Source organism: Podarcis vaucheri (genome assembly GCF_965113315.1).
Source record: "Podarcis vaucheri genome assembly, chromosome: 11".
Taxonomy (NCBI): domain Eukaryota; kingdom Metazoa; phylum Chordata; class Lepidosauria; order Squamata; family Lacertidae; genus Podarcis; species Podarcis vaucheri.
In genome coordinates, this window is record NC_138749.1 from 29524228 (window position 1) to 29538827 (window position 14600).

Below are 14600 nucleotides of genomic sequence, written 5' to 3' on the forward strand. Positions count from 1 at the left end.
GTATATCAGAATTTAAGCTATTATAAAAGAATTGCTTCCAGTATTGCCTCCCACAGTCAGAGATGCCTGTGATGTTCACAAGTAGCACGTGGTAAATATAGTCATTTAGTGTTTGCTCTCTGGCAATTAGGCATACTGTCTCTAGACGTGGAATTTTCCTTTTAGCTATGATAGATAGATAAGTCATTTGTAGAGTACTGTAATTCTCCATGAAGCGAAGCCTGATCCTTAAACGAATCCATATGTGCTAATTTACATCACAACATTCTGAGGTAATGTTCCTTTACTCAAGTCAGCCTTGTAAAATAAAATCAAAGCATTTGCTAGCTGCCTCTGCCCCACCCCAATTTATTAGTCTGCTGAGGACTAGCAGAGGAGGGATTTTGCTGGCAGCCCATTTGTTTTCTATACTGATTACAGAGGAGAGATGGAGCACTTCATTCCTTACTGCACAGAATTCTAGGTACTCGTCTGCATACAGTGCCTTATTGCTTATGACTACCAGGCTGGTGCTTAAATACAAGACTGAGTTAAGTATGTGTTCCGGTGGGGGCACTTGATTTTGTATATAACCTATCAGTAATCAAATGAATTGATGGCCTGAGCTCTATTGGAAAAGATACAGAAAATAAAGACAGATTTATATATTGATACCATTTCTAATAGATCTTAATGTATTTCTGAAGAAATTATGTTATGTACTTTCTTTGTCCTTCCCCAACTAAAAAACACTGATTTGTTAAACTTTTCTTCCTAAAGAATATGCTTCTCATCCCTTGATCATTTTAGTTACCATATTCTGTAATTTATGTAATTGTGATAACTTTTCTGAGATTGAGCAACCGGAACTGCATTCCAAATGTGGGCATATATATATATATATATATATATATATATATATGCTTTCGTAGATTTTCACGGGTACAGGAATGCAGGTTTTGGTGTCTTCGGGTGTCTTCCCGTGTAAGAGTCGGGGTGTCTGTGCGACGTTTCGACGAGGTCTCACTCGTCATCTTCAGGCTGGTGCTTTCGGCTTCTTGTTACTGGAACAGAGCAGAGTCTGGTGTTTGAGTTCCTATAAATACTGTTGAGGGGTGTGGTGTATAGCCTCCAACGTTCTGGGCAGAGAGGAAGTTCCTAGATTAGTGTGCCTTTTCTTCTTTTGTTCCTTAATTACTTGAGGGATATCTTGGGTGATTTCATGAGTGATATTCTGAATACCACTGGGTGGGTCATTAAGTGTAGATTAGTTGCTAAAGCTTTCGTGTCTTGACCTCTTGAGCTTGTGAAGAGTTTTTCTGAGAAGATGGCTGTGCTGCATTTAGTTGTGCTCTGGCTTGGCTTCGTGTATAGGGGCGAGCTGTGGTTTTGTGCCTTGTGCCAGCCAGATCTGTGTAGGGATTGCAGGGGGGTGCAGCATCCGGAGGTGCCACTATAGTTTGGCTACTGGATGGAGTCTGTAATATGTCTGTGGAGAGGGTCTGGGTTTGGGTCTGGTGTGGTTGATTGGTGATGGCGTTCTGTGTGCCTCTGGTTCTGGTGTCGGTTTTTGTGGGGAGGGCTAATTTCCAGATGTCTGGCAGGCGGGACGTGTCGTCACGCTTGTTCATGTTGTGAGGGTGTTTCTCTATCTCGATGGCTTCCATGATTATTCTCTTGTGGTGATGTTCCATGTTAAAGAGCAATTTGGAATCTGCAAAATTAATTTCGTGTCCTGTTTCTTTCATGTGTTGGAAAAGAGAGGAAGTTTTTTCTTCTTTTTTGACGGCATTCTTGTGTTCTGCGATACGTGCATTTATTCGTCTGTTTGTTTGTCCAATGTACGTGGCTGGGCAGACTTTGCAGGGTATTTCATAGACCCCTTGGTTTTCCAGCTGGATTTTGTCTTTTGGGTTTCTGAGGATATTGGCTATTTTTTGGTTGGTGCAGAAGGCTGTTTTGATATTGTGTTTATGGAGGATTTTGCTGATTTTGTCTGTAGTGCCCTTGATATAAGGAAGGAGGGCCATGCCATTGTTTTCTTCTGTGTCTTGGTTTTTGGGGGGTGTTTCTTTTTGGATTAGCTTCGTAACCCTGTTTTTCTGGTATCCATTGGCGATTAACACATTTGAGAGATTCTGTAACTCAGTTGTCAAGTGGTCTTTGTCAGCCAGGCGTTTGGTTCTGGAGATGAGAGTCTTGGCTACGGAGTTTATTTGTGCAGGGTGGTGGTGTGATTGTGCATGTAAGTAGCGGTTGGTGTGTGTTTTTTTCCGGTAGATAGTGTGTCCTAGGGAGCCATCAGGTTTTTTGTAGATTAGGACGTCAAGAAAGGGGAGTTGGTTGTTGTCTTCTATTTCCATAGTGAATTGTATTTTGGGGTGTAGGCTGTTGAGATGTGTGAGGAAGCTATCTAGTTTTTCTTTCCCGTGTGGCCAAATTACAAAGGTGTCGTCAACATATCTTAAAGCGTCCATGACAGATGGCCATCCAACCTCTGCTTAAAACTTCCATGGAATCATTATATTTATATATAATTATTGCATGCATATGTAATGGCAAACCATGACTTGGCATCATGAGCATAACGTGTGAGGGGAAGATCAGAAACTCTTGATTTCAGTTTGCAGCAAACCGTAGTTTGCAGTTATGTCTAAACCTGGCAAACATGAATCTCAATCCAGGTTTGAGTAACTGACAGCTTTCTGGGTTTGGCCAAAATGTCAACTGATTTGCTACAGAGCAAGGGTAAAGGGTCAGTGGAAGTCTGATGCTGCTTGTGATCATAACGTCAAACCACTGTATCAAGATATTGGCTGCATTTGGATTGGTATTAAGATATTGAGCTGGTTTGCATGTAAAGCTAAGCCAAACTTAGTGTGAACAGATGTGTTCATGGAGAGGAGACTCACTGTTTTGCTCCTCCAGGCCTGCTGCTGCTGCAACACTGCTGTGAGCAAATACATGGTTTGGTTTAGTGTGTTGTCTGAATCCAGGCTTATGGTTTATCACAACAGTTGTGATCTCTCTGAGAACCATCATGCTCATGCATTCATGCTAAGCTATGGCTTGACTAGCATTACGTGAAAACTAGTTCAGTGGCTGCGCTTGGGTGATCAGATAATATGAAAATTGAACACGTTTCATGTGCCTGCATTCAGCTACTTTGTATGGTAAGTGAACAGAACTATAAAATTTGCTGAGTCTCCCCTACCAGTTCCGCTTTTTAATCATATTTGGTACAGTATAAGACCCCTTACCTCATCCAGCAGTAACACATCACATATGTGTGTTTCTTTGTGGCTGATTTGCTGCTCTCCCTGTGCAAAGGTCAGAGGGGGCAGGGTTTCTGTTGAGTCAGATGATTAGCTGTGGGAGGAGCTTATCAGAGCTTGCAGGGCAGCGGTGCGCGCCTGGCGGTGTGCGCAGTTTGATCCATCTTTTAGATTTAGGGGAGCTAGTCTCAAACGTTTGCTGGGGGAGACCTAGGTTTTTTTTGGGGGGGTTATTTGTCCTGTCTTCACGTTTTTTAAGATGGAGGACCACTGTAGCCACCCCCAACGACACGTTCTCAAGATCGAGGGTGAGGGAACAGCTGCAGTCGCCTGCGGTTCCTGCGCGATGTTTGCCATCTTGCCAAAGGTTGCAGGCAGCTTTACCTGCAGCAATTGTATGTTGATTGCCCTCTTAGAAGACAAAGTCCAGCAACTGGAGGAACGTGTAGCTACGCTCCAAAGAATTAGAGAGCTGGAGCTCTTCTTGGAAGCAACAGAGAACACCGTCTCCACCAAGGAGGAGACAGGGGACACCCCTGAGAAAGAGGCTAGTTCACCAACACAGGTGCCAGATATATGGAGAAACGTGACTCAAAGAAGTAGGAGGCCCAGGGTTCGCTCTGATTGTTTAGAAATACACAATCGCTTTGAAGTCCTCTCCCCTAGCATGGAAGACGAAGAACAGACTCCATTTGAGGATCTCTCCCTCATTACAGTTGATCAGGTATATGAAGACGAAATGGTGAAATGCAAACAGGGGACACAGAAAGGGCTGAACTCCTCAATGCCTTCTTTGCCTCAGTCTTCTCCGATAAAGAAAACAATGCCCGACCTGAAGAATTTGGAGCAAATGATTCAGCAGAGGAAACACAGCCCAGAATAACTAAGGAGATAGTACAAGAATACTTGGCTAGTTTAGATGTATTCAAGTCTCCAGGGCCAGATGAACTGCATCCAAGAGTATTAAAAGAACTGGCAGATGTGATCTCAGAACCACTGGCAGTCATCTTTGAGAATTCCTGGAGAACAGGCAAAGTCCCGGCAGACTGGAGGAGGGCAAATGTTGTCCCTATTTTCAAAAAGGGGGAAAGAGAGGACCCAAATAATTATCGCCCAGTCAGTCTGACATCAATACCAGGGAAGATTCTGGAGCAGATCATTAAGCAAACAGTCTGTGAGCACCTAGAAAGGAATGCTGTGATCACCAATAGTCAGCATGGATTTCTGAAAAATAAGTCATGTCAGACTAACCTGATCTCGTTTTTTGACAGAATTATAAGATGAAGGGAACGCAGTGGATGTAGCCTACTTTGATTTCAGCAAGGCATTCGACAAGGTGCCCCATGATATTCTTGTAAAGAAGCTGGTAAAATGTGGTCTTGACTATGCTACCACTCAGTGGATTTGTAACTGGCTGACTGACCAAACCCAAAGGGTGCTCATCAATGGTTCCTCTTCATCCTGGAGAAGAGTGACTAGTGGGGTGCCACAGGGTTCTGCCTTGGGCCCGGTCTTATTCAACATCTTTATCAACGACTTGGATGATGGACTCAAGGGCATCCTGATCAAATTTGCAGATGACACCAAACTGGGAGGGGTGGCTAACACCCCAGAGGACAGGATCACACTTCAAAACGACTTTGACAGATTAGAGAACTGGGCCAAAACAAACAAGATGAACTTTAACAGGGAGAAATGTAAAGTATTGCACTTGGGCAAAAAAAATGAGAGGCACAAATACAAGATGGGTGACACCTGGCTTGAGAGCAGTACATGTGAAAAGGATCTAGGAGTCTTGGTTGACCACAAACTTGACATGAGCCAACAGTGTGACGCGGCAGCTAAAAAAGCCAATGCAATTCTGGGCTGCATCAATAGGAGTATAGCATCTAGATCAAGGGAAGTAATAGTGCCACTGTATTCTGCTCTGGTCAGACCTCACCTGGAGTACTGTGTCCAGTTCTGGGCACCACAGTTCAAGAAGGACACTGACAAACTGGAACGTGTCCAGAGGAGGGCAACCAAAATGGTCAAAGGCCTGGAAACGATGCCTTATGAGGAACGGCTAAGGGAGCTGGGCATGTTTAGCCTGGAGAAGAGGAGGTTTAGGGGTGATATGATAGCCATGTTCAAATATATAAAAGGATGTCATATAGAGGAGGGAGAAAGGTTGTTTTCTGCTGCTCCAGAGAAGCGGACACGGAGCAATGGATCCAAACTACAAGAAAGAAGATTCCACCTAAACATTAGGAAGAACTTCCTGGCAGTAAGAGCTGTTCGACAGTGGAATTTGCTGCCAAGGAGTGTGGTGGAGTCTCCTACTTTGGATGTCTTTAAGCAGAGGCTTGACAACCATATGTCAGGAGTGCTCTGATGGTGTTTCCTGCTTGGCAGGGGATTGGACTCGATGGCCCTTGTGGTCTATTCCAACTCTATGATTCTATGATATTGGTTCCTTCCTCCAGGATAAAATGCTGGAGGGATAGCTGCTTTATAGTTAGCACTATAGTTAGAATTTTAAAGCTATCACACTGTGGAGGATTATTGAGGAATAAATCATATTGCAAAAAAGAAAACAAGTAACTAGAAACATCTGTTGATTAGAGAGATAACAAATTTGTTGATTTACAGTTTTATTTTTCTGACTTTGTGGATTTCTAGAAATCTGTACAGACCATTGGCGAAGAACAAACACAAAATCCCTACACTGAGCTGCTTGTGCTGAAAGGTCATCATGATATAGTGCGGTTTCTAGTGCCAATAGATGATTACAGGTAATACATTACTTTCATAACCTCCTTTTGCACCATAGGGATGTTTTGCTGAAAGTTTTAAAAATCGAATCTTCTGGTTTTTTCCTCAGAACTGAAGAATATATGACAGGTAGCTTATATCTAAAGTATATATTGGGAAGGGAAATCTTTGCAAAACATTTAGGTGAAATCTAATTAAAATATGCCCCCCACTGATTTTGACTTAAATAGTATTCTTTTTATATATATATATATATAATTTTTTATTGGTTTTACACAGTTTTTATAAACACAAACAATACACAATACAGACAAACAAACACAGAAACAAACATGTATAATTTCATATCCTTTTTTCTTAAACCTTACTTCACCGACTTCCCCATACCTCCCCTTTCTACATCCCAATTTCCAAACTTGTTTCAGCAAATCCTAGCCCTTGGTTTTATCAAATTTTTCCCTTATTCTTTTCTTTTACTTAATCTTTTACAACTGTAATCCCCCTTTTCCCCTAAAACCTCGACATTTTAGCATTCATTAATTTTACAATGTTTCTTGAGGTAAATTTTAAATTTCTTCCAATCTTCATCCGCCGTCTCTTTCCCCTGGTCACGGATTCTGCCAGTCATTTCAGCCAGTCCCATATAGTCTATCACCTTCATCTGCCATTCTTCCAGAGTGGGTAGATCTTGGGTCTTCCAATGTTTTGCGATAAGTACTCTTGCTGCTGTGGTGGCATTGACTTAAATAGTATTCTTTGCCAAAGTATTGGCAGTTTACATACAAAATCTTAATGCATGAGTGAGCCATTTATTACAGAAATTACATTACATATTTTCTCTCAGTGCAGTACTGAGCCAGTTTTTAGGCGCTCAATCATCATTGATTTTCCTGCCTTTGGCTACAACTTCTTTATACTTCATATGACACAGTAATGTCAGAAAAAATTATCCCATAACCGCCATAAATATTGTTGGAGTTTGGTGCCTTTTAGTGCATTCCCTTTAATATAAAGTTTGACACTGAGAAAACGATCTTCATTATTATATTTTTTTATTAATATACCGCTTGTATGCCAAAATGGCTACTAAGTACCGTATTTTTCGCCCTATAGGACGCACTTCCCCCCCTCCAAAAATGAAGGGGAAATGTGTGTGCATCCTATGGGGTGAATGCAGGCTTTTGCTGAAGCCTGGAGAGTGAGAGGTGTCGGTGCGCACTGACCCCTCTCGCTCTCCAGGCTTCAGGAAGCTATCCGCAAGCCTTGCAAGCCCGGCGGGAGTTCCCGCGGGCTCGCAAGGCTTGTGGGCGGCAGCCTGCAGCCCAGAGCATGGGGCGCCCTCCGGAGGGCCCCCCGTGCTTCGCGCAGGTGTCCACAAGCCTTGCGCGCCCGGGGGGAGTTGCCGCCGGGCTTGGGCTTCCCCAGCCCTGCAGCTGGGGGGGGAAATAATTTTTTTTATTCATTCCCCCCCCCAAAAAAAACCCCTGAGGTGCGTCCTATGGGCCGGTACGCCCTATAGGGCGAAAAATACGGTAGTTACATCTTCGCATTCCGATGTAAAGCTACACGCACAAGCAAACATGAGAAGAGCTGAGCCTTAGGCTTGTGTACTTCCTTTTCTCTCTCTTTCCCACTTCCTTCTCCTTGTGCTTCATGGCTTCTAAGCTGACTTCCTGTTGTCACCAAGCAGCTTGAAATATATCTAAAAATATGGGGGAAATGCAAAGCTGGTTCAAAATACTGGGTGTTTTATAGAGTACCAAAATGCTATATATGTACCGAGAAAAAATAATGCATTTATCTAACATAAGCAGTAAAATAATGCTTATTCTTTGACTAGTTTAATTTGGTAGGTATTCCAACTTTTTAAATCTTTTGCGTGCATATAGTCATTAAGAGCATTGTTTTAACCAGGCACCACCACCTTGTTTGATTCTTTCCAATAGCATTAGCATTGTTACTTGGTTTCTGAAATGGTTTTATTTAGTTTTCATAGTTTTTTCATTGCATTTTTGTCGACTGTTGTAAGCCAGGTTTCACGCTTCAGCTCTTTAGATAATATCATCTTATTGAGAATTTTGCAGAAGGATTTTCTTGTTTTCTCGGTGGCTCAGCTAAAACCAGTGAGTGGAAAATTTTCTCAGATTGGTTTCTGAAGATACTAAATAAATCCTGTATCAACCTAACCGACAGCTGCTTTTCACTTCTTTTCTTTTGTGTTTTTGAACATGAAGAGAGGGTCATATTGATTGCAAGATCACTAAAGAAGGCTAAGCCTCAGCAAGAGTCTTCCAAAAAATGGAATGAGATAAAATTGCAAGTAATACTCTAGCATTTGACACATTAAACTAGACTGAATTCATAACACACTTTAAGAATAGCTTTTTCTGTTGCTCGTTTGACCATTTCTTGCTCCTCCAGGAAGCAGACAAGGTTATAGAGGATGGTGATCATGACTGGAAAAGAATCAGGTGACCCATGAAACACCAGCTTGGTGAAAAGAATCCATTTGTTGGATTGGTAGTTCAGCTATGAGCCCTCCATGTGAAATCCTGGGCTTCATATTTCAGACTATTTTAAAGACTACGTGGTTCATTTTTGAATTGAGATAACAACAACAACAACAACTTATTTATACCCCACCCAACTGGCTGGGTTTCCCCAGCCACTCTGGGCCGATTCCAACCAAAAATTAAACATTAAAAGCTTCTCTAAACAGGGCTGCCTTCAGATGTCTTCTAAAAGTCTGGTAGTTCTTCTTCTCTTTGACATCTGGTGAGAGGACATCCCACAGAGTGGGTGCCACTAGCGAGAACGCCTTCTGCCTGGTTCCCTGTAACTTGGCTTCTCGCAGTGAGGGAACCGCCAGAAGGCTCTCGGAGCTGGACCTCAGCATCCGGACAGAACGATGGGGGTGGAGACGCTCCTTCAGATATACTGGACCGAGGCCATTTAGGGCTTTAAAGGTCAGCACCAACACTTTGAATTGTGCTCGGAAACGTACTGGGAGCCAATGTAGATCTTTCAAGACCGGTGTTATGTGGTCTCGGCGGCTGCTCCCAGTCACCAGTCTAGCTGACGCATTCTGGATTAGTTGTAGTTTCCAGGTCACCTTCAAAGGTAGCCCCACATAGAGCGCATTGCAGTAATTTATGCGAGAGATAACTAGACTGGCGAGACAGTCTGCGGGCAGATAGGGTTTCAGCCTGCGTACCAGATGGAGCTGGTAAACAGCTGCCCTGGACACAGAATTGACCTGCACCTCCATGGACAGCTGTGAGTCCAAAGTGACTCCCAGGCACCGCACCTGGTCCTTCAGGGGCACAGTTACCCTATTCAGAACCAGGGAGTCCTCCACACTTGCCTGCCTCCTGTCCCCCAAAAACAGTACTTCTGTCTTGTCAGGATTCAACCACAATCCATTAGCCGCCATCCATCCTCCAGCTGCCTCCAGACACTCACATAGGTCCTTCATCGCCTTCACTGCATAATTAAAAACTGTTTTTAATTTTGAAGATTTAGACATTTTTAGGAACAGCTTCCACTAAAATCATGTTTTCATGTGTTTTTGCCCTGTGCTTATCTGTGAGATAATTTAAAGAATGGTTAGTGGTAACATTTTCTATTCTTTTTGTTTCTATATAAATGTAGCATTTCCTTTATATATGTGTATCTAATTTTTGATTTGTTGTTTCCCAGGTTTGCATCTGCTGGTGATGATGGGATTGTATGTTTGTGGAATGCTCAGGTTTGTTTATATTCAGAAATGCATTGCATACAGATGAAAATTAGGTGAAGTTTAAATTGGAGCTATTCCATTACACATGAGCTATCTAAATATAAAGTTAGTTATTAAAGATAATTGGATAATAAAAATGGTCACGGAAGCAGTTGTCCAAAATTAAAAAAGCCATTTTGTAAATCATCTTGAATGACCCTACTGAGTTTTTAATCTAATTTTCATTAGAAAAGTTGGAGACAAAATTGACTTTCAAATTTTCAGTTTATATTTTGACATCTTCCTGTGAAACTAATAATAGTATAATTGCATGTTTTGTGACATTATCCTGACAGAGAATTGCGTATATTATGTGCTAAGCATTTATTTCCTGACTTAGCAGTTATCTAGGTTGCTCTATAACTATCTGAAAGTTAAAGGATAAAGTAAATGTGTGTGTAAGAGAGAGAGAGAGAAATGTTGTAAAGCTTTTAGTACTTGTGATATGTTTCCTTAATACTGGATTGTTCACTAATACAGAAAATGTTTAGAAGGATGCTGAATTTTATAAAAATTGAGATTTTGAATTATGTACATGCTAGGGCTGGGCGATATATCGATATATCATCCAAAACTGGTTTGAAGTTCACATCATGGTAATTGATTCTTAATATTTGAGCTGGCAATATATGGTGAATCACAATGTGTGCAACAGCAGCGGCACAAACACTGGCGGCCTCTGAGGCCTTGTGGTGGTGATAGCAATGGCAGTAGCAGCAGCGACCCGCGAGGACTCAATGGCAGTGATGGGAGGCAGCGGCGGCGGCCATTGAGGCCTTGCAGCGGCAACAGAAGTTGGTGGCAATAGTAGAGGCAGCCTGCGAGACCGTGTGGCGACACAAGCAGTGGGGCTTGCAAAACCTTGCTGTGGTGGAAAGAAGTGGCAGCGGCCTGCAAGTCCTCCTGGTAGTGGGAGGCAGTGGCAGTCTGCCTCAGCAACGCCTTGCAGGCCACCTCTTCTTCTGCTACCGTCTCCTGCTGCCACTGCTACTGCTACTGCCACCACCACGACAAGGCTTCGCAGGCTGATGCTGCTTCTGCTGCCTAGCAGGCCTGCTGGCAGTCTGACAGTCCCAAATTATTTGTATTCACTATGACTCATCACTGTACTTTGGATAGTCCTGAAAACCACCATTTGGTAGCCAAGCCCCGAACCAAAGTCTCATTTGGATGCATTTTGGCTTGCCTGCTGCTGAAAGTGACCATAAAGTGATTGATAATATCATCATTTATCAGTTTTAGACCCGTAAGTAGTAGCAGTTGCCAGGACATTGTTCTGTTTGCCTTTGCATAGTTTCTTCCTTATTTCAGATATTGTGATATATTGCTATATCACAATGTTTAGCTGGTGATATATCGTGATATTGAAAACCAGTTATCGCCCAGCCCTAGTACATGCTTCGGTCCATAATTCCATGCCATGTTCTTGACCTTGTTTGAATGCAGAAGTTTTAGTGTCAGTTAGGACTGTTACCTTCTTGAAATCGTACTTGGATGTTATTTTATTTATTTACTTAAAATGTTTATAAGCCACGTAATACTTTAAAAATCTCTAAGCAGCCTGCAACATAAAAACAGTAAGTGGTACGAAAATGAAGAAAATACAACATAAAACCAGTAAAAGCAGTATTTCCAGTTGCACATTGCTCCCTTAAATCACATCTCAATGGATTATGCTGTTATGTGCATTGGTCTATAACATTTTATTTCATTCGGATCATTCAGATCTCTTTTTTGTTTTCCAGACTGGAGAAAAGCTATTTGAGCTACATGCACATACACAAAAGATTACTGCTCTTGCATCTTTTCCTCTGTCAGATACTTGTGAAGAAAAATGTCACTTGATCTTGACAGCAGGTGCTGATAGAACTGTTATTGTATCCTTTAATCTGACCCAGACCCCAACTCTTTGTGGGAGGGAGATGTGCTGCTGGTACTCCTTTCCCTCCAACATTCGTGTGGCGGGTGACAGTGGTGGACCTTGGGGCCTCAAATTTCAGTGGCACCCTATGCTACATCCCTATCTGGACAGGGATAGCCTAACTACTGTTGTCTGTGCTCTGGTAACCTCAAGGTTAGATTCCTTCCAATGCATTATATGTAGGGCTGCTTCTGAAAATAGTCCGGAAACTTCAGCTAGTGCAGAATTCAGCGGCCAGGTTGCTCACTGGAGCAAGACAGTTTGAGCATATTACACTGATCCTAGTCCTACTACAATGGCTACCAATTAGTTTCCAGGCCCAATTCAAAGTGCTGGTTTTGACCTATAAAGCCTTAAATGGCTCAGGACCACAATACCTCAAGAACCACCTCTTTCCATATGAACCTACCCGGACCCTGACTCTTCTGAGGCCCTTCTTCATGTGCCGCCTCCTCAAGCGGCAACAGGAGAACAAGCCTTCTCTGCAGTGGTCCCTGTCTGTGGAATGCTCTAGGCAAAAACATTCCTTTTTAACCAGCACTTTGGTTGATCTGATTGACATCCTATGCCCTTTTAAAAATGTGGCTCTTTTGGGGGGGGGTGTTATTGGGTGGTTGTTTTTATTTTGAATATTTGTATTGTGGTTTTTATGTAGATCCACCCTGAGACTTCTGGGCATAGGTCGGTATATTAATAATAATAACAACAATAATAAATAATAATACACTCGTGCTTGTGCATCTCCATTACTATAGTTCTGCCTTTGAATATGGATATATACCTTAAACCTGTTGTAGTCTTGAGATCCTTAATGAATGAAACCAGGTTTGGGATTGTGATAATGGTAGGCAAGTTCATAAAGTATCCTGCTTTCATTCCACAGTAAAGGTAAGAAAAATGGAACTGGCTTTGATTTGTGTGTACTGATTGTGGCAGTTAAGGGGCAATTCATGTGATTTGCAAATCTGAGGTATTTTTATTTATTTAAAAGCATGCACCCTGCTAGGGCTGAGCAATGTCGGGTTTTCAACATTGTGATAAATTACCAGCTTAACATTGCAATATATCAATGTATCATGATGTCTGAAATAAGGATGGAACTATGTTGGGGTTAATGCCCTGGCAACTGCTACTACTTAGGGTTCTAAAACTGATACACTTTACTTACCTTTAACATATGGTGTTACAACTGTTATTTTATAGTACAGAGCAACAGGAGTGGCAGGAATCATGAGAGAAGGGATGACTGGCTTCACAGTTTTCCCCACATTACAATTCTTTTACATAGTACACACATTGTACAGTGGTACCTTGGGTTACAAACACCTCGGGTTACAAAAACTTCGGGTTACAGACTCTGCTAACCCAGAAGTAGTACCTCGGGTTTAAAACTTTGCCCCAGGATGAGAACAGAAATTGTGCGCCGGTGGTGCGGCAGCAGTGGGAGGCCCCATTAGCTAAAGTGGTACCTCAGGTTAAGAATGGTTTCAGGTTAAGAACGGACCTTCGGAATGAATTAAGTTCGTAACCAGAGGTACCACTGTAATTTCCCATGTCAAATATTATGAAACTATTACCACAATGTGGACTTAACAGATTTTGGATGATGTATTGATACATCACCCAGCCTACACCCTGCTTGACTTTGTAAAATAAACTTCAAGTAGCTTACAAGAAAAAGCAAATAAAATGAGTTGTATCCTGTGATGTAGCTCAGCTGACAGTAAAGCTTTCATCAGTGGAAAAGGAGGGAATTTTTTGTTGTTCCGTCTGCCCTCTTCTTGTCTTCATGTCACAGAGCTGTGTTCAAGTATCATGGCCTTTATGACTAGTTACTTCTGCGAATCATGAAAAGTTAATTTTATACCTCTGAAAAGCTGGAGAATTTCATTGGTCTTTGAATTCACACCACTAGAGACCTTCTCTTGATATAACGTATCTTTTTAACAAAACATCTCACGGAGAAGCTTGTTGTATGTACAGTATTTGACATAAAAAATATTTTAAAAGACTTGAACAAAAGTTTAGTAATAAGATGACAAGTTTTGTGTCTGCCTCATATCCTCCTTTGTATGATATTGCAGTATCAAGCACCATGGTCCATCAACTTTTCTTTGTAGTTTATAAGCACAAGAAATGTTGCTGGGAAATAGAATTTCAGGTTGATTCTGTAATAGTCAAACCCTTACTGAAAAAGCTGGTGGCAATCTTACTGAATTTTTTTCCTAAAGAGCTTTGTTATGAGACATGATATGATTATTTGACTTGGTTCTACAGTGTTTGACAGTTCTTCAAAGGCTGGATGTATGGCTGTCTGGAGGGAGTGATCTGTGTGTTTGGAACCGAAAATTAGATCTCTTGTGTAAGACAAGTCATCTTATTGATGCAGGTAAAAATGTAAATGACTCATTATAGCAGCTAAAGTTAAGTAAAATGGATCTATATAATGACACAAAATCAAATTGGCAAAGTCCCTTTAATTCTAAAGATAACATATATTGAAGCTGACCTCTATTTTTAAAATGTCAGTGTAATCATTTTTGAATTAAGAGCACTTGGAGCCTCATGTGTCCTATGAATTGTAGAATATGTCAAACTTCAGTAACTGTATGTTAACTTAACTTAACTGAGCTGGGTCGGGATATATAAATCACTAAATGAATATATATTCCTTTAGAAATTAAATTAGGTTCTTCCAGTGCCATCTACTGTAGGCATTAGATAAATGCTGTAAGATTCCACCCAACCCTATAAGCAAAATACAGAAATGTACCATATTTTTCGCCCCATAGGGCGCACCGGCCCATAGGGCGCACCTAGTTTTGGGGGCGGGGAATAAAGAAAAAAAAATTATTTCCCCCCCAGGCGCGGGGCTGGGGCAGGGGAAGCCCGA

General features: G+C 41.8%; 1 protein-coding gene and 1 long non-coding RNA gene across 5 annotated transcripts in view; both read left to right on the forward strand.

The window, feature by feature from the left end:
• LOC309514763 overlaps positions 1-14600 on the forward strand; it is a 234187-nt gene that overhangs the window by 130745 nt on the left and 88842 nt on the right. The gene's annotated exons all lie outside the window — the stretch shown is intronic.
• Positions 1-14600, forward strand: part of WDR41 (WD repeat domain 41) — a 29962-nt gene that overhangs the window by 733 nt on the left and 14629 nt on the right. For 3 of the 4 annotated variants that reach the window (XM_082191974.1, XM_082191973.1, XM_082191972.1), the window contains exons 2-6: positions 5916-6028; positions 9708-9756; positions 11532-11663; positions 12533-12595; positions 13985-14096. In XM_082191974.1, coding sequence (XP_082048100.1) covers positions 5916-6028; positions 9708-9756; positions 11532-11663; positions 12533-12595; positions 13985-14096 — 469 coding nt within the window. The remainder of the gene's footprint in view (positions 1-5915; positions 6029-9707; positions 9757-11531; positions 11664-12532; positions 12596-13984; positions 14097-14600) is intronic. The other variant, XM_082191975.1, reaches the window with a different exon arrangement.